The sequence below is a fragment of the Micromesistius poutassou genome (genome assembly GCF_964030765.1).
Source record: "Micromesistius poutassou genome assembly, chromosome: 10".
Taxonomy (NCBI): domain Eukaryota; kingdom Metazoa; phylum Chordata; class Actinopteri; order Gadiformes; family Gadidae; genus Micromesistius; species Micromesistius poutassou.
Genome location: NC_140280.1, coordinates 3,475,231 through 3,494,710, shown reverse-complemented (window position 1 = coordinate 3,494,710; position 19,480 = coordinate 3,475,231). Strand labels below are relative to the sequence as shown.

Genomic DNA, 19,480 nt, shown 5'->3' with positions numbered 1-19,480 from the left:
AAGCCCTGCTCACGACCTAACCTGCTGAGCTAGCTGCCCTGGGGGGAGGGGCCCCTGGGGACCTGGTTTGGAACACATCCCTCCGTCCAGATGAATGGGTTTTAAAATAAACCATCTCCTCTCCCCGTCTCCCCCGTCTCCCCCCTCTAAGGCTAAGAGTAGAGAGGGCCCCCACCCACATACGCATCGCAGTATGTGCCCCCCCCCCCCCGCAGCCCACCAGCACCCCCCACATACGCAGGGACCCCCACCCACTCAGCTCTCCTGACTCAGCAACGAGAGCTGAGGATGCAGTGCTTCTCCCCCCCATCCTCCCCTCCTCCCCTCCTCTCCGCCTCCCCTCCTCTCCTCCTTCTCCTCCTCCACTACTCTTCCTCTCCCCCTAATCCTCCTCCTCCTGCGCTCTGCAGAGCTGAAGCCGCACCAGGACATCAGTGTAAATTGCAGCAGCGGTATCCTAGCAACCTTGAGGTGCTGCACCGCTGCCCCTGGTGATGAGGACATGATGGGATGGCGGCGTTGCAGGCTCACCCAGCCCTGCAGGCTAACCCAGTGCTGCTGGCTAACCAGGCTAATCCAGCCATGCAGGCTAACCAGGCTAACCCTGCCCTGCAGGCTAACCCAGCCGCGCAGGCTAACCCAGCCCTGCAGGCTAACCCAGCCCTGCAGGCTAACCCAGCCCTGCAGGCTAACCCAGCACTGCAGGCTAACCAGGCTAACCCAGCACTGCAGGCTAACCCAGCACTGCAGGCTAACCAGGCTAACCCAGCATTACAGGCTAACCTGGCCCTACAAGCTAACCCATCCCTGCAGTCTGCATGGTACAGAACCAGCAGGCTGGAACAGCTTCATTAACTATCAGCGCAGCAACCTACACCGCTTCTTTGGTTGAGCAAGGCATTAACACTGCCAGGGTAGGGGTTTGAGTCCCTGGGGCCACCAGTGCACCGAACGTCAGACCGCCCGGAACCTAAATCTAGATCTACAGATATAGATATCTATACTGATATAGGTTATACAGATCTATGTAGATATAGGTCTATAGATATATACATATGCATGGATCTATATTTATAGATCTATATATATAGAGGCGGTTCTGGTCCCCGCGCCGTCCTGCGACCCACATACAGAGCCCTGGCACCACCCCCAGGTGAGCTCAGTCTTGGGGAGAACGTGGGGGAGGAAGGGGGGAGTCAGGGAGAAACCAGGCCAAGTGTACTGCAGACATATGAGAGGACCCCAGCAGCTCCCCCGGGGTTACAGGGAACCCGTCGGCCCGCCGGGCCCGCTTCCACCACCTGCCCCTCAGATAGAGATCTATATGTGGATATAGTGATTTATTGATTCATCTGTAGTGTGCTGAACACAAAGGCATGTGACCAGGAAGTCGATGAGGGACTTAAACCCACCTCTCCTCTTTCAGACGCCAGGACAGAAAGATGGAATGTGCATGTTATCTGGAGCGCGAGGAAACCTTTATAGTGCTGAGTCCCCAGGAGCTGAGATCACACACTCTCTCTCCCCCCCCCCATCTCTCTCTCTCTCTCTCTCTCTCTCTCTCTCTGACACACACACACACACACGCACGCGCGCGCACACACACACACACACACACACACACACGCACACTCTCTCTCAAACACAGTCTCTCACGCTCACACACATACTGTTTTCTCTAACAAAAAACACACACACAGATGCACACGCATACACACACACACACACAAACACACATACATCCACACACACACACACACACACACACACACACACACACACACACACACACACACACACACACACACACACACACACACACACACACACACACACACACACTTACACAGAGACACACACACCCTGTGTGTAATGGTGCAGTTCCGTAACATCATGTGCGGCGGGTAACAACAGAACTACAGTCGATCTTTGTTCAGCTGGGATTCACATCTAACGAAACACAAGCCGAAATTATCCAACTGTCAATCACTCCTTAAATAACTACCCGTCCATTATAACTAACTGTCATACTTCCCTCCCCTTCCCTATCTCATTCTTGCTCTCTCTCTCTCTTACTCCCTCTCTCTCTCTTCTTTCCCTATCTCTCTCCCTCTCGCGATCTCTCTATATCTATCTCTCCTCTCTCTCTCTCTCGATCTCTCTATATCTATATATCTTTCCTCTCTCTATATATATCTCTCTCTTGCCTAACTCTCTCTATCTCTCTCCCTCTCTCGATCTCTCACTCCCCATCTCTCTCTCACTCCTGTGTCATATTTTTTCTAACTCCCTCAAACTCCTCTCTTTCCATCTCTCTTTCTATTCCTCGCCCCTCTCTCTCCCCTCTATCCCTCTACCTTCTACTCTCTGATCTGTCTCTCTCATCTTCTCTCTTGATCCCTCTCACTCTCTTTTTCTCTCCCCCTCCCCCTTCTCCACCCCCTCTTTCTCTCCTTCTCTCTCCTCCCCCTCTCATCTCTCCACCCCCTCTTTCTCTCTCCTCCCCCTCTCATCTCTCCCCCCCTCCTCTTACTCCTCTCTCCATTTCTCTCCTCCCCCTCTCATCCCTTCCTCTCTCTCCATCCCCCATCTCTCTCCTTCTCTCCACCCCCCCTCTCATCTCTTCACCCCCAATCCCACCCTTTCTCTCTCTTCCGGCATTGCTTCCTCCGCCATCTCCCTGCCTTCCCCTCTCTATTTTCTCCATGCCCCCCTCCCCCCTTCCTTCCTCCCTCCATCCCCTTTTTCTCCCCCGCCTCCCTCTTTCTTTTATCTCTATCCCTCTACCCCTCCCATATCCGCCTTCCCCCCTCCCCTCCCGCCCCCTCCCGCCCCCCCTCCGCTCCCCCCTCCCCTCCCCCCTCCCCTCCCCCTGCCCCCCCCCCTCTCTGCAGGATCCTACTGACCGTAGTGGTTATCTTCCGGATCCTGATCGTAGGCATCGTGGGTGAGAAGGTGTATGAGGATGAGCAGATCATGTTCATCTGCAACACCATGCAGCCGGGCTGCAACCAGGCCTGCTACGACAAGGCCTTCCCCATCTCCCACATCCGTTACTGGGTGTTCCAGATCATCCTGGTGTGCACGCCCAGCCTCTGCTTCATCACCTACTCGGTGCACCAGTCGGCCAAGCAGCGCGAGCGCAGCTACGCCTTCCTCCACCCGTACATGGACGGGGCCACCGTGGCCCACAACGCGCACGGGGGCCACGGGGGCCACGGCCGCCACGACCACCACACCGCCCGCAAGCTGCGCAACATCAACGGCATCCTGGTGCAGAACGACAGCAGCAAGGAGGACCACGACATGGAGACCAAGGAGATCCCCAACATGGCACGCAGCCTCCCGCACGGCAAGAGCGCCAAGGTGCGGCGCCAGGAGGGCATCTCCCGCTTCTACGTCATCCAGGTGGTGTTCCGCAACGTCCTCGAGATCGGCTTCCTCGCGGGCCAGTACTTCCTGTATGGCTTCAATGTGCCGGGGATGTTTGAGTGCGACCGCTACCCCTGTGTGAAGGAGGTTGAGTGCTACGTATCGCGGCCGACAGAGAAGACCGTCTTTCTGGTCTTCATGTTTGCCGTTAGCGGCATCTGTGTGCTGCTCAACCTAGCAGAACTCAACCACCTCGGCTGGCGGAAGATTAAAACGGCCGTCAGAGGGGTGCAGGCACGCAGGAAGTCCATCTGTGAGGTGCGTAAGAAGGACGTGTCCCACCTCTCCCAGGCCCCCAACCTCGGCAGGACCCAGTCTAGTGAGTCGGCCTACGTCTGACCCCGGGGCCCCTGCGCCCCCACTCGGGGGCCTCCTCCTCATGCTGGAGCGTATGACTGGGGTCTGGGGTCCCTTAGGGACTGGGCACCACCTCAAACTCTCTAAGGCCTCCACGCCATCCCACCGCAGGCTCTCTCCATCTCGTCTCGTTAGATTAAGCTTCAGTTAGGACAGGACCCCAGGGCACTGTGGCGGCGGCGGAGAGGGGGAGGAGCCGCGTGGAGGTGTGCCCGGCGGGGGGGCTGAGCGGTGAGCTCGGCTCCGCCTAGGTCACGCTAGGTGCCTTCTAACTTAACACAGGAAAAAAAAATAGGACAGAAATAAAAATACCTTAAGAGATATTACGTAGAAAAAGTGTAGACACTAAGGATAGCTTTCTGAAGTCCCCTTCGGTCTTTTATCTTTTGGCATCACGGGGGGCGGAGCTCCGCAGCTCCCCCCCCCCCTTCCCCCCCGCGTATGTGTTGCGTATGCAAGAGCTTCTGCGTGTCCATGCATGCGCATGTGCGCGGCGAGCGGGCCTCTGGCGGGCTCAGACGGCCCCATGCTACAGCTAACCCCGCTAAGAGAGAATGCTACCTTTCTTTTAAACTATTTCTTGCTCCTAAATCCGTAGGCTAGTTAAAACTACGAACTCCGGGAACGTACATCTTTCTACGCCATTACCTCGTTAGAGTATCTGAAATGAGTAGATCTCGAAAAAAAACACCTAAAAGAAGACAAGAGCATCACCGCATCCAACACCCCATGGCCTCAGCTCTGTATATCTCACACAGGGTACGGAGCTGCTGCCATGACAACCACATACAGGCGTTACCAACCGCACCACACACCACACCCCGTCATCACCACCCCAACCCCGTCCCTCGGCGCGACCCCTCGTCCTTTACTGTACATCATCACACCGCCGGACGGTCCCGGCCGACCGGACCGGAACATTCCGCCCTCCACTGGACCGGGAGACAGAGAGGTCCCGGCTCATCCACCCTGCTGCCCCCCGGGAGAGACACTGTACATAGACGACCGAGACGGGGACGCTGCCCGGGACCCCCCACCCGGAGACCAGCCCAGCTCTACGGTAAACGGTCTGTTATCAATGGGCTGCCTAGCCTCCCACCCCAGGTAGAGCCCCCCCCCCTTATGGACTTTGAGAGGCATGTTACCGAAGCATCACTAGAATGGATAGATTATGACATGTAACTTTAAACTAAAGACTTTTGATTTCTTTGCATCCTGTGAAATGTACTAATCAGCATGCATTAATAATGACATACGAGATATGGGACAGCATAGGACCGCTCCTGGGATATCTCAGAGGCTTCAGAATTGCAGCAATAATATAAATATATATATGTGAAAAAATAATATTATGTGAATAAATCATTATGCAAAATGTCCTTCCACATGGTCTTTACGTTTGCACTGTCTTAACTAAATTAAAAGTGCAGCCATAAGTTGAGTCCAGACAGTAGCTTAATATTGATTTCAAAAGACTCATTTCAAATTAAGTTACTGTGGAATATAGATATATTTAAATGATTATTTAAAGTATTTGGCTCCAAAGTAGGAAACTTTGCAGCTAAACTAAAACCATGAATAAAAGCACATGATTTAGTAATACTAACATGTTGTATAACAGTAGAATAAAAGGCCACCTGTTTTAGTTGCACAGTTTCGCCAGAACGGGGAGGGAACGGGGGTCTAAGAGCTAAAGCACAAAACTACACATCCAAAGATGCAATGCAGGCTGTGGTTTGGATCTCAGAGTAAGCCCTGGTTCTACCCAGGCGTCAGGGGACTGTGGCCCTGCTTTGACCACTCAAAGCCCAGGGTGGTGGGAGGGACTAACGGCCTCTGGTCTAGTAGATGGTTGTCTCGCCAGCCAGTTGGAGCCCCGCAGTGCAGCCACGCCGTTCTGAACACGCTGAACCTCCCGCGGTTCACGCTGGCTTATCCATGCGATGTTGTTCTATATTTAACATATTGTCTGAATATAGCTGCTCCCGTCTTCGGGGTTATGATCTGAACGGGTTGAACCGAGAATCTGGTCAGACATCAATGATTCAGGGCCCGGAAACGATACGCTAAGAGGACCGGACCGGCCGGCGTGTTACTGGAACAACCAGACCTGTGTTTGTTCCATAATTCACAACCAGGAAACCTCTGGCTGAATATAGGGTTCGGGCCGGAGTTTAAAAGTAGATTCTTATCAAATAGGACGCCAACACAGGGTTAAAATTTTTTTTTGAATTAGGCCAGCACAAATAGACAAATACTTGAATATACAAACTAAATAATAATATTTCATATAATATATATATATTTTAAATTTTAAATATTTAATCCAAAGAAATGCAACCTCCTAGTTCAACAAAGCTAAAGTTGCGCCCCAACTCGTCGCTGAGTAGGGGTGGCAGGGCTAGCAGGGTGGATGTGTGAGCTAGCAGGGTGGATGTGCAGGGCTAGCAGGGTGGATGTGTGAGCTAGCAGGGTGGATGTGTGAGCTAGCAGGGTAAATGCTATCTAGGTGGATGTGTTAAGCTAGTACGGTGGATCTGAGAGCTAGCATGGTGGATGTGTAGAGCTAGCAGGGTGGATGCTAGAGCTAGCAGGGTGGATGTGTAGAGCTAGCAGGGTGGCTGCAGGGTGGATGTATGACGTCATAGTGTGTGTGTGATTGATGATCAGAAAGCTTAGTGAGGCAGAGGATGGGTCTGAACCTTTCAGATTTATTAAACCCTGTGTGTGTGTGTGCATGTGCGTGTGTGTTGATGTGTGTGTGTGTGTGTGTGTGTGTGTGTGTGTGTGTGTGTGAGTGCGCGTGTGTGCGTGTTTGTGTGTAGGTGTGTGTGTGTGTGTGTGTGTGTGTGTGTGTGTGTGTGTGTGTGTGTGCGTGTGTGTGTGTGTGTGTGTGTGCGCGTGTGTGTGTGTAATGAAGTAGATGCTAGATAGGGTTCAGAGTAATGAATGGGGAGAGATTTTATGATTACGATTATTAATTCGCTGAAAAGCTTTGCTGCGTTCTGATTGGCTTGTAGACAGCCTTACTGGACCCCCTCCCTCCTAACACACACACACACACACACACACACATACACACACACACATACAAGCACAAACACACACACACACACACACACACACACACACACACACACACACACACACACACACACACACACACACACACACACCCTGTATTTAATAACTGCCTAAAGAAAAGTATGGCGGTGGCAGCAGGCTGTCTGGTTGCCGTGGTGACAGCGAGGTAATGACGTTAGGAAGCAGAGAGAGTAGGACAGCATCCTGCACACACACACACACACACACACACACACACACACACACACAGACCCACACATGCACACACACACACACACACACACACACACACACACACACACACACACACACACACACACACACATAGAGACACAAGCACACACACAGACAGATATAGACACATACACACACGCACACACACACACACACACACACACACACACACACACACACACACACACACACACACACACACACACACACACACACACACACACACACTCCCCTGCTACACTCCTGAAAGGCTGTAAAAACAACTGCAAGGACACTTTAATGTTACGGTTCCATATCTTTAAATCTCTTAACCTCTATTTAACTCTCTTTACCTCTATTTACCACTCTTTACCTTCTATTTACCACTCTTTACTTCTATTTACCTCTATTTACCACTCTTTACTTCTATTCACCACTTTCTATTTACCTTTCATATTCGTTTGATATAGTTTTGGAATCATCTGATTTCAATCTTTTTCCAATCTTTTTATTTGAGGATAGCCCAAATCACATGATCCTCATTAGAATCACATGATCCTCATTAGAATCACACGGCCATTAGAATCACATTGTCACAGGCCATCTTAGGTTGGCTTTGTAGCTTCTGACGAACCAGTGCGTTGAACTCAAGATAACTGCAGTTTAACTCCAACAGTGAACTACGTTGTGTTCATGGTCAATGCTTCTGAGTATACCAGGATACTTAGTCTGCAGAAAAGGGTTTAAAATATTGTTTCTAAAATAAATAGGATGACTCACAAGGAATTAGTTAACTGATTAGAAACATGTAAACTTAATAGAGGAGGAAGGCAGATTAAGAACCCAGAATAGTGTTACAGTAATGTTAGCAGAGGTCCCGGAGGTGACAGTGTAGCAAGACTTTACCACATATCTGTGGTCTAACAGGGAAATTATGTAAGCAGGAACTATTTTTCGCTGCATCACACTTTTGCTTTGACTGCTGCAGTACCTTCCAGAACACTGCAGATGTATGGATATTTCACAGCAATGCAGACGTTGATCCAGTTCCCCCCCCCGCCAGAACACCTCGGTATTAGGATTGCATGGGGAACATGTTATTGTTATGTATCGATTATCACACTGATCTCAACAGGGTTAGCGATATGATATGGTGTATAATAATTAACTAGTATAAATACAACAGCAGAAAACAAAAATACTTTATGAATTGTATTTCATGCTTGATCGATTTTTTTCTTCATTATGATTCACAACTAATGTATGATAACAATATTTAAGAAATACTTTGACTACTTTTTAAAGTAAAGTATTTATCTGTAGGATGAAGCATTTTTCATGGTGTTTAATCCTACAAAGCTCTGAGCAGATTCTCCTAAATAAATAGAAGAGAATCTGTTCACTGAAATCTATTACTGTCCTAAGTGGCCTGCTGTTTAGTGTTCTGTGAGAATTATTAATTACATCTATTATTATAATCAAACTTGTTAGTAAAACTTACATATGTTTTTCATAACAAAAATGTTAAAGTAAATCCTGTATATTATAATCATGTCCTACATGTTATAATCATACAAGTTATAATCATAACCTACATGATCCCACATGCTATAATCATGACCCGTTATGATCCCACATGCTATAATCATGACCTACACGTTATGATCCCACATGTTATAATCATAACCTACACGTTATAATCCTACATGTTATGATCCCACATGCTATTATCATAACCTACACATTATAATCCTACATGTTATGTTCCCACGTGCTATTATCATAACCTACATGTTATAATCCCACAAATTATAATCATAAACTCATTTCATAAACCCACATGTTACTATGGTAACCTGCATGTTATGATCCTTCATTTGATAATATTAACCTTCATGTTATAATCCTACATGTTATAATGATAACCTACATGGCATTACCTTCATGTTATAATCCTACATGTTATATCATGTAGGTTATTGTTTACATTTAGTTATATATTTTTATATTATATATATATTATTTATATACTTATTATTTACATTGAGTTTTATATTATTATGTTTTATGTTTACATTTATTATTTACAGATAGCTTTATATTTACACTTATTATTTACATTGAGTTTTATATTTACACTTATTATTTACATTTAGTTTTATGTTTACATTTATTATTTACAGATAGCTTTATATTTACACTTATTATTTACATTTTGTCTTATATTTACACTTACTTACATTTTGTAATTTACCTGTTTAGTTTTAAACTTTTATTCTTTGTTGAGATGTTGAACATTGCTGAGATTGTACTGTAAAAATATACCTTTAAAAATGAGTACATTATGTAGTACATGATATAGTCCATGAGTTCTAGAAAGTAGATAAAGTATAAATACCCAGGCCATTAAAACACAAACACAGAGAAGAGTGAAGATGGGTGAAGACAGAGACGGGAACCAATGGCTCTACGGAGATCAGGTCAGGATCCAATCAGAGGAGAGGAGAGCCGCAGTATTTAAAACACAACATCATCTGGAGCCCAGCCTGAGGCCAGAAGAACCAGTCTGGAAAGATAAGTCTCTGCACTGCCCCCGACTCCATGCTACTGTACATGACTGTATTCACAGACCGCTGAAACACTGTTAATGACATAGAGTGATAATTATGTGATTATTATCATAATGATTGAACATAATTCATGATCATCCAGGAATCCAAATGGAGTAATTACCCAGCACCTTCTTCTGCGTGTCATGCAACGTCTTGTGATGTCATCATCGTGCGACAACCAGGTCCTTCCTGTCACATCCTGTTATCCCTCACTGGCACAATCTGCTCACGCCCTCTCCTTCTCTCTCGCTCTCTGTCTCGCTCTCCATCTGCTTCTCTCTCTCTCTCTCTCTCTCTCTCTCTCTCTCTCTCTCTCTCTCTCTCTCTCTCTCTCTCTCTCCCCCCTGACTCATTCAGTGTTCCTGCATGGATTTAATCGTCACCTCCACACGGCTCCCCCTCTCCTGCCCTCCAAAACCTCCTCTATCCTCCTCTGTCCTCCTCTCCCTTCCTCTCCCCTTCTCACCTCTCTCCTCCTCTCCCCTCCTCTCCCCTTCTCACCTCTCTCGTCCTCTAGTCTCTTCACTCTTTCCTCCTCTCTTCTCCTCCTCTCTTCTCGCTATCCTGACCTCCACATCTTCTCTGCTCTCCAATGCTTGCCAATTGGAGGAAACACTCAGAATCAGTTCCTATACATCTCTCTTACTGTTGACGCGTTTGATCAGTCCAACTAACATCCATCAGCCTACGTCCATCTGTCCATCCTTCCTCCACCCTTCCATCCTCCTCTATCTTATTGTTGTGTTTTTCTTGCAGAATTAAGGCCAATTCCACCAAGCGGTAAATCATGAATTCAAACAGGTTTGAAAGACATCTACCTCAACTAGCTTCCTCCATGCCCACCTCGTAGCTACACAGTCTTTAACATTTAAACACATTTTAAACAGGCTGATCAGTAACTGACTCATCCTTTAACATGCAAACACATTTTAAGCAGGCTGATCAGCCTCCATTACAAAAGGGTTTACACGCCAGCTGTAAGCCGCACTGTTGGTGTGTGTCTGTAGAGCTCTGAGCTGTCCTGCTCTGTGCGGAGAACCAGAGAGAACCAGAGAGAACCGGGGAGAACCAGAGAACCAGAGAACCGGAGAGAACCGGAGAAACAGAGAACCAGAGGGAACCGGAGAACCAGAGAGCCAGAGAACCAGAGGGAACCGGAGGGAGCCGCGGGGGGAGTCCCCCTACTGGGCCGGCTCCAGCCCTGTGATCGGCTGCCAAAGCAGAGTGGCTGTTGGCAGACCGGTTGACTGGCCTGGACAGGCCTGCTCCCCACCTGCACCCCCTCCTCTTCCTCCTCCTCCACCTCCCCCACCTCCCCACGGACCAGAGAACACGCCTGGCAGCACATCAATACGACCAACCTCCACCCCCTGGACCTACTCCTCCAGCCCCTCCTCCACCCTGCAACTCCTACTCTACCACCATCTCCTCCTTCACCTCCAGCTCCTCCTCAATCTCCTCTTCCTCCTCCACCACCTCCTCTTCCTCCAGCTCCCGCTCCTCCTCCATCACCTCTTCTGCCTCTTCCACATCCAGCTCCTCTTCCACCTGCTCCTCTTCCTCCACCTTCTCCTCCCCATCCAGCTCCTCCCTCTCCTCCACCTCCCGAGGGACCAGCTACCATGCCTGGCAGCTCCTCAATAGGACCTCCACCTCCTCCTCCACCTCCTCCCCCACCTCCTCCCTTCCAGTGGGTCCAGGTGATTTCTAGACCGACAGGAGACCAGCTCACTGAACTCTGACCTTTGACTCTTGATTGTACATCTGGGATCTCGTCCCTGGAGGATCACCTCATCAGATATGAATATGAATAAATGTCCTTTCTAACCTCCTTCCTGTTCGTTGTGGATGAATATTTCTTGGTTGTGACATTAAGTAATGAATGAATTTGTGAACCACTACATTACTTGGATTAGAAACACAAGGACGCTCGAATCTGTCTCCACACCGGTCCTCTGAACCTGCAAGAAACTATTTATAGATCTGAGGACACACAGTCTCTCTGTCTGTGTCTCAGTCTCTCTCTCTCTCTCTCTCTCTCTCTCTCTCTCTCTCTCTCTCTCTCTCTCTCTCTCCCTCCCCGGACCACCAGATCAATAATCAATATGGAGTAGAGAAGGTGCATTAATCCTAATTGCAGCCAGTGTGTGTGTGTGTGTGTGAGAGAGAGAGAGAGAGAGAGAGGCTAGTGGGGTCTGGGTGAATAAAATTCATATTCAAATTGCTTCACTAGATTGGAAAATACATTTACGTTGCCAAAGCACAAAAGCTAATAACTCTCTCTCTCACTCACTCACTCACTCACTCACTCACAAATACACACTTTGTGCCCCAGTCAGGAATAAAATAAAATAAATAAATACATGTAAATATAAAATATGAAATATGGCCGTTAACAACACTGCATATGTATCACAGAACCACAACAAAGCATCACCTCGACTCCCTGGTGGCCCAGGGGATGGCTGCTGCTCGTGACTCCCGGCGGCCAGGTGTTCGGCTCAGGTGTGCCGGAGTCACGCGGTCGCCTGATGAACGGAGCACACAGCCGCGCTTCACACGACATACAGTAATCGAGCTCACGGTTATATATATATATCATAAGTCAATAATATAAATGAATAAGTGAATTTCAGATTATTTGTTTTATGGAGTATAAGGGAATGAAAAATGAAAATGTGGAGAATCCTCCACTTCGGTGACATAGTTGGTGTTGTCATGTTGTACCACAGCGCCCCCCGGTGGACCCGTATTCACACTGCAACCTTCTCCTTGCCACGTCAAAAAAAGTTGGGCCGCCTTCCTTGGATTCAATGGCAAATGGGACTGAACAACAGCAGGGCTGCCAACTTTTGGGTTTTTGCTGGCGTGAGATTCTGTAGAATCGGGGGGGGCGGTGTTTTTTGTTTTTTTGGGCCGTGAGAAATTGGATGTGGTGCGTGTGTAAGCAGGCAAAAACGTGTGTCACACGGTAAAACCGTGAGAGTTGGCAGCTCTGCAATAGGCTAAAATTAACAAAACAATATCTGTACGTAGGCAAAATATATCGTTTTTTTGTTGGTAAATAGTTGGTTAATAATTTATCGCCATCGATTAAGTTATTTAAATATAAAGCACGACGCAAATTCATCAACCAAGTTAAACCAAGTGTCCGCATATGCCTTTGATAATAGACACCTTCACAAGTTTAAAGTGTTGACACACAGGATAATGTAGGCCTATTTGAAATCCCGTCACAGTACAGTAGGCCTATAGTATAGTCTCTTGAATCAGAGCAGAGCTGCTGGATCCGCGGTTTAGAGAACGTTCTTCGTGACGTCAGCTCTGGTTGTTTCCCGGCCCGGCCACTAGAGGGGGCCAAAGCGTTCTCTAAACCCTGAGTCAGCAAGGGCGGACACATTTAGAATGGATTCGTGATGTAAAACAGGACCGCAATGATTGACAGATTCCTGAAGAGATGAGTTAACCCATAAAAGTTAATGTTTACCGCTACTTGGTTGTCAACATAATGACATTCGGTGACACACTTCACACTTCCTGCCATGCTCAGACACCACTGCAGATTACAACATATCATTTCCTGTCTGTCCCGATGCTCCTACCTCTGTATATTTCCTGTCTCATCAATTCAACTCGAGACTTTGCACCCAGAACTACATCAACATCATTCGACTATAACTGTGACACTCCTACTGTATTGAATAGACTCTTTTACAGTCTTTTATTGCAATAGAACCGAGCAGCCTTACATTCAAATCCCCACGGAGGAACATGAGACACGATAAAGGGGATTTGGAAGGCAAAGGGCGTTGCTCAACAGAGTCTGGAGTTAATGTTTAAGATTACAGCCATGGTGCCACAACACACCTTGTGTTGTCACCCTCCTTTATCTGTCTGCCTGAAGGCAAACTCTCCCGTTATGTGCTGAGGGGAAGGGAGGGAGGGAGGGGGGGGGGGGGGGGTGGGGTGGGGGGGTTGTAGGTAACCGATAACCCGACCAGGAGCCACAACACAAACGGGTTGTGAGCGTGTTGTGACGGTGCCGGAACATTCCTGGGCTGTTTTCATTCAGCTCCTCGAAGCTCTGCAGAGGCCACAAACCACACTGAGCCGAGCTCTCCTCCTCTGGGTCCTCCTCTAGTGCTCTCCTCCTCTCTTCCTCCTTCTCCTCCTCTGGGTCCTCCTCTGCTGTTCTCCTCCTCTAGTGTTCTCCTCCTCTCTTCCTGCTCCTCTCCTCCTCTCTTCCTCTTCCTCCTCTGCTGTTCTCCTCCTCTAGTGTTCTCCTCTCTTCCTCCTCCTGCTCCTCCTCCTCCTCCTCTGCCGTGGTCCTCCTCCGGCTCCAGCCTCTAGAGGAGTTCAGCGTGCCTCCTCTCTCCTCTCTCCCTGCTGGGCTCTTAGTGGTGAACTCAGGATATCTGTGGTTACATTCTTTTCAATATCCGCACAAAAACCAGTCTGGAACACTACACCCACCTAGCCCTCCCTCTCCTCTCCCCCTCTCCCCCTCTCCCCTACACCCGTTTACTCCTCTCACCCCCTCCCACACCCACTAGAAGTAACTGTTGTTCGGGGAAGCGAGCGGGAGGATGGGGGGAGGAAGGGGGAGGAAGGGGGAGGAAGGGGGAGGGCTGAGGCAGGGAGGATAAGAACGAGGCGTGGCTGAAATGTGCTGAAGTCATCTCAGACTTTCAGGACGCCACCCTCCTTTCTCACACCGTGACAGAAGACGAAGCAACAGGAGGCTTGTAGTCCCGCGTCTGCATCTGAAACCACGTCCACCTCCACCTCCACCTCCAACACCACCTCCACCGCCACCAGCTTCTACCAAACACAGTAAGGCTCCACACTTGTACTCTCTCTCACTGCTTCTCTTCGTCTGCTTCCCCTTGTTCTGTTCAACCTGTGTGCTAGCTGTTAGAAAGGAGACGTGTGTATGAACACAAACACACACACACACACACACACACACGCACACACACACACACACACACACACGCACACACACACACACACACGCACGCACACACACACACACACACACACACACACACACACACACACACACACACAGATACCAGCACACACACAGATACCAACACACAAAGAACAACAAGCCACAGCCTATACCCTAAACACATGATTGCAGACATGATTGTCTATTCTTATTTGTCACGTGTCGCACAAGCATTTCATTTCCTGCTTCATTGTTGCACAGGTTCTACTCTAGTGTTGGATGGGTTCTACTCTAGTGTTGGATGGGTTCTACTCTAGTGTTGGATGGGTTCTACTCTAGTGTTGGGTGGGTTCTACTCTAGTGTTGGATGGGTTCTACTCTAGTGTTGGGTGGGTTCTACTCTAGTGTTACATCAGTTTACACACCCAACGCTGTGTGTGTGTGTGTGTGTGTGTGTGTGTGTGTGTGTGCGTGCGTGGTTGTGTGTGTGTGTGTGTGTGTGTGTGTGTGTGTGTGCGTGTGTGTGTGTGTGTGTATGTGTTTGTGTGTGTGTGTGTGTGTGATAAGATGTAATGTAAACATTCACCGTTTCAAGAGTAGCTGCATCTCTGACCGCTCAAAGAAGAGCATTCTACAACAGATTCCTAGCTTGTGTTAATAACCCATAATAATAGAAAGTATGCCACTCTAGATTTGATCATAGACTTTGATTGTTCCACAGACTAAAGTCATGTCTTTGGATAAAAGTGCCGGCCAAATCTAAAGATAACTGCATGAAGCAAATGTAAATGGCACATATCCAAACAGGAAGTGTGTCAAGTGATTGGGCGGCTGGGTGGAAGTGAACGAGTTGCTTGGCAACGGAGCACATGTTTGTTCATGCAGCTGCACACAGGGTCGACCACGATTGGTTTGAATTGTTCAGGTCCGCGACGCACGAGAGAGCGTGGTGGAGGTGAGGAGTTGAAGAGTGATCAACCAGAACACGGGCTCTTGGTGAAGGCCAGACACCCAGATAACGTGAAGGAGACTACACCCATTTATTTATGAGACCTTCGTGAACAGACTCACCTAGAGGTCCGATTAGCACTCTCTCACGCGTATATCTCGCTCTTTCAATGATCAGCACTTCTTCAGTGATATCTACCTCTTGCTGAAGATAGGTAGACCTATCTTTTATGTTTTTACAGTGATCCTACGGGTGTGTTCTCCTGTCACTCAAACTAGAGATGATGTCAGCGCTACACTCCGATGAACACCAGGGCTGGGTTCACTGGAGTCCCAGCAAAACATTTTTCATTCTGTGGGCCGTGTGCGTACTGCGCACAATGGGCTGTTCACCGAGCACCGAGTTCACTGTTCACCGAGCACAGAATGCTTCGGGTAGAGGAGGAAGGAAGGAAGTGACACGCAAATGCGCAACAGGATGTAGAAAGCTCTGTCCAACTGGAAGTGCGTGCTGCATCAATATGAGTCTGTAGAAGTCCTACCCAAAGTGAGACGCTCATATTAGACATGAAGTATTCATAATGTGTTCATATGAATCTGCGGTTCACTGCCCTGTAGACAGTATAGACGTGGAACGGAAATTACTTGTTCTATTTCTCCTTTGCATTATGCAGATGCCCATTAAACACACACACACACACACACGCACGCATGGACGCACGCACACACACACACACATGCACGGACGCACACACACACACACACACACACACACACACACACACACACACACACACACACACACACACATACACACACACACACACACACTGGCAGTAATGTGGGCGTTGCCTTTAATACGAACCAAGATAAGGTATTTGGTTAGCCCCAAGACGTGTGTGTTTAACATCACATTCCTCCCTTTTGGGCATGGCGTTGCCATAACAACAAGTGTGTTAAACATCACTCCTCTCACCATTGGGTCAGACGTCACCATGGCGACTTGTGTGTTAAACACCACTCTCACACCATTGGGTCAGACGTCACCACAAGCAACATGTGTGTCTAAAATCTCTCTCTCTCCCCATTCGTCCAGGCGTCGCCACGCCAATATGTGTGTCTAACATCTCTCTCCCCATTGGTCCAGGCATCGCCACGGGCAACATGTGTGTCTAACATCTCTCTCCCCATCGGTCGAGGCATCGCCACGGGCAACATGTGTGTCTAACATCTCTCTCCCCATTGGTCCAGGTGTCGCCATGGCAAACAAAGGTCCACAGTACGGCCTGAGCCGGGACGTGCAGATGAAGATCGATAAGAAGTACGACGCGGAGCTGGAGGAGAGGCTGGTCCAGTGGATCGTGGCCCAGTGCGGAGCCGCTGTCGGGCAGCCCGAGGCCGGCAAGACCGGCTTCCAGACCTGGCTGAAGGACGGATGTGTGAGTCTTCTGCCCAGACCCTGGACTGGCCTCAGTGTTAATGACCCTATGAGACCAGCACAACCCTTCTGAAACACATAATAAACATAATAATAACATTATTCTGAAAATATTAATATGGCCAGGACATTTTTTGGGATTGAAGTTTTATTGTTTTTTTGTTCCTCCTGCTCCTCCTCCACCTCCTGCTCCTCCTCCTCCTCCACCTCTTGTTCCTCCTCCTCCTGCTCCTCCAGGTCCTCAGCCATCTCATCAACAGCCTGAGTGGAGCCACCCCTCCCATCAAGAAGGTCCAGAGCTCCACCATGGCCTTCAAGCAGATGGAGCTCATCTCCCAGTTCCTGAAGGCCGCCGAGAAGTACGGCGTGATGACCACCGACATGTTCCAGACCGTGGACCTGTGGGAGGGTACGTCCCACCACACACCTCCTTAGCTGGCTCAACACGTGGTCCGCTGGGTGGGAGGTTGTGAGGAACATCTCCTATGCTTCTTCGTGTCGGTGTGTGGGCGTGAAGGGGGAGGAGGGTAGACTGATCACGCCTCTTGGTGCTGACCTAACGTGCGATCTACAATTGAGCTTGGTCTGGCAATAGCCAGGCTAGGAGGAGGGTCTAGTGGTACAGGGGTCTCAGGGTTTGATCCCCAATGTGCTCAGTCTACCTTTACTCATCCTCGACGCCCCCCCTATCCCCTATGACCTGTCCTTATCGATATGGATCCTATTAAGCCCGGTGTCAGTTGCGAGTTGAACGCGATTGCTGCGCGACTGGACGTGAAACATGAGGTCTGTCTCCAGGGAAGGACCTGGCCGCCGTGCAGCGGACTCTGATGTCCCTGGGCAGCGTGGCCGTCACCAGGAGCGACGGCTGCTACAAAGGAGACCCCAGCTGGTTCCACAGGTGGGTGCCCCGAGCCGCTTCCTCTTCCTGCTCCTCATCCTGTGGACGGTATTCCTTTGTTTCCGTCAGACAACAGGACGCACCGCAAACCAACAAGGCTTGGGCTCAGTGTCCACCGCAGTGGGCCCTCTGAACCAGAGGGATGGATGGGGGCGTTTATGGGTGTAGCCGGGTTTATGAGTTTGATCGGCAACACTACTGTACAACACATTCCTGTGATTGGTTGATTTATGGGTGCCATGTTGTCCTTGGCAAGAAGTCAGTAGCCTTGGTAAACACAGATAAATCAAACTCAGCCATATCTGAGACTGACCACGCTCATGTGTGTGTGTGTGTGTGTGTGTGTGTGTGTGTGTGTGTGTGTGTACTGTACGTGTGTGTTTCTACTTGTGTTTGTGTTTCCAGGAAGGCTCAGGAGAACAAGAGGGAGTTCTCCGATGAGCAGCTGATGGAAGGCAAGAGTGTGATTGGTCTACAGATGGGAACCAATAGGGGAGCATCTCAGGCTGGCATGAGCTATGGAAGGCCCCGGCAAATCATCAACCAAGACCCCTGAGAACCTTCCAGCACCCACCTCCACCCATCTACTCAGAACCTTCCAGAACTCATCTCCACCCATCTAAGAGACCCTTCCAGAACCCACCTCCAACCATCCACTCAAAACCTTCAAGTACTCATCTCCAGCCATCTCAGAGAACCTTCCAGAATCGACCTCCAGCCATCTCAGAGAACCTTCCAGAACCCATCTCCTGCAATCTCAGAGAACCTTCCAGAACCCAACTTCAGCCATCTCCTGAGGACCATCCAGACCCTTCAGAACCAACTCCAACCAGAACCTTTAGAGTTCACCCCAGCCAAAGAACTGAGACAAACAGATGACACATGCACACACATACACACACACACCCACACACACACGCACACACACACACACACACACACACACACACACACACACACACACACACACACACACATTAATACGGTGAGACAATACTGAACAAAGGTCAGCCTTAGGGAGATAAGCTTACAGAGATACGGCAGTTGCCCATGTCCAACAGCAGGTAACTGTGGGCGGAGCCCCGCACTGTAATTACACATGCGGCCCGTGCAGGTATGTACCAGTACAGACACAACCGTGTCTATAGGGCCTCCGTAAATACCCCTGTTCTCGACGTTAACAAACAGAACAGATATTACTGTTGACAGCTACACTAACTGCCCCCTGCTGGGAGGGCTCTGGGATGGCCCCCCTTCTGCACCCCTAAAGTTAAATATTTTTTATAACATGATGATGAGGGTGGACTTTAAATAAAGTAAAAGTTGTATTAACGTTCACATAAGACGCTGTGTGGTTCTTCCTATCGTTGGGTACTAGAGGTTCTACAGGACTGCATTCAACATGTGGAGTTGCCACATGTTGCGACAGCGACAGTTGACTGCGACAGTTGACAGTCAACAGCGTTAGAATACAAAGTTGGAGTTAAAAGTTTTGGAATTAGGTTGAGAAAAAGTGATTGAGTTTGAAGTGAGTCCAAAGT

General features: G+C 49.0%; 2 protein-coding genes across 2 annotated transcripts in view; both read left to right on the top strand.

Annotated features, from left to right (window-relative positions):
• The window catches only part of LOC311354117 (gap junction delta-2 protein-like), a gene marked incomplete at both ends in the record, with an annotated part of 17,407 nt that extends 13,636 nt beyond the window's left edge, over positions 1-3,771 (top strand). Inside the window, one exon of the mRNA XM_084473913.1 lies at positions 2,895-3,771. Within this exon, the coding sequence (XP_084330039.1) occupies positions 2,895-3,771 (877 nt within the window). The remainder of the gene's footprint in view (positions 1-2,894) is intronic.
• A 10,627-nt stretch (positions 3,772-14,398) lies between these two features.
• LOC311354016 (transgelin-like) lies at positions 14,399-19,282 on the top strand. The gene is made up of 5 exons (XM_084473805.1): positions 14,399-14,531; positions 16,852-17,039; positions 17,276-17,447; positions 17,837-17,939; positions 18,345-19,282. Exons 2-5 carry the CDS (start codon positions 16,860-16,862, stop codon positions 18,493-18,495), a joined length of 606 nt encoding a protein of 201 aa, XP_084329931.1. The 5' UTR covers positions 14,399-14,531; positions 16,852-16,859; the 3' UTR covers positions 18,496-19,282.
• The last annotated feature ends 198 nt before the right edge of the window (positions 19,283-19,480 follow it).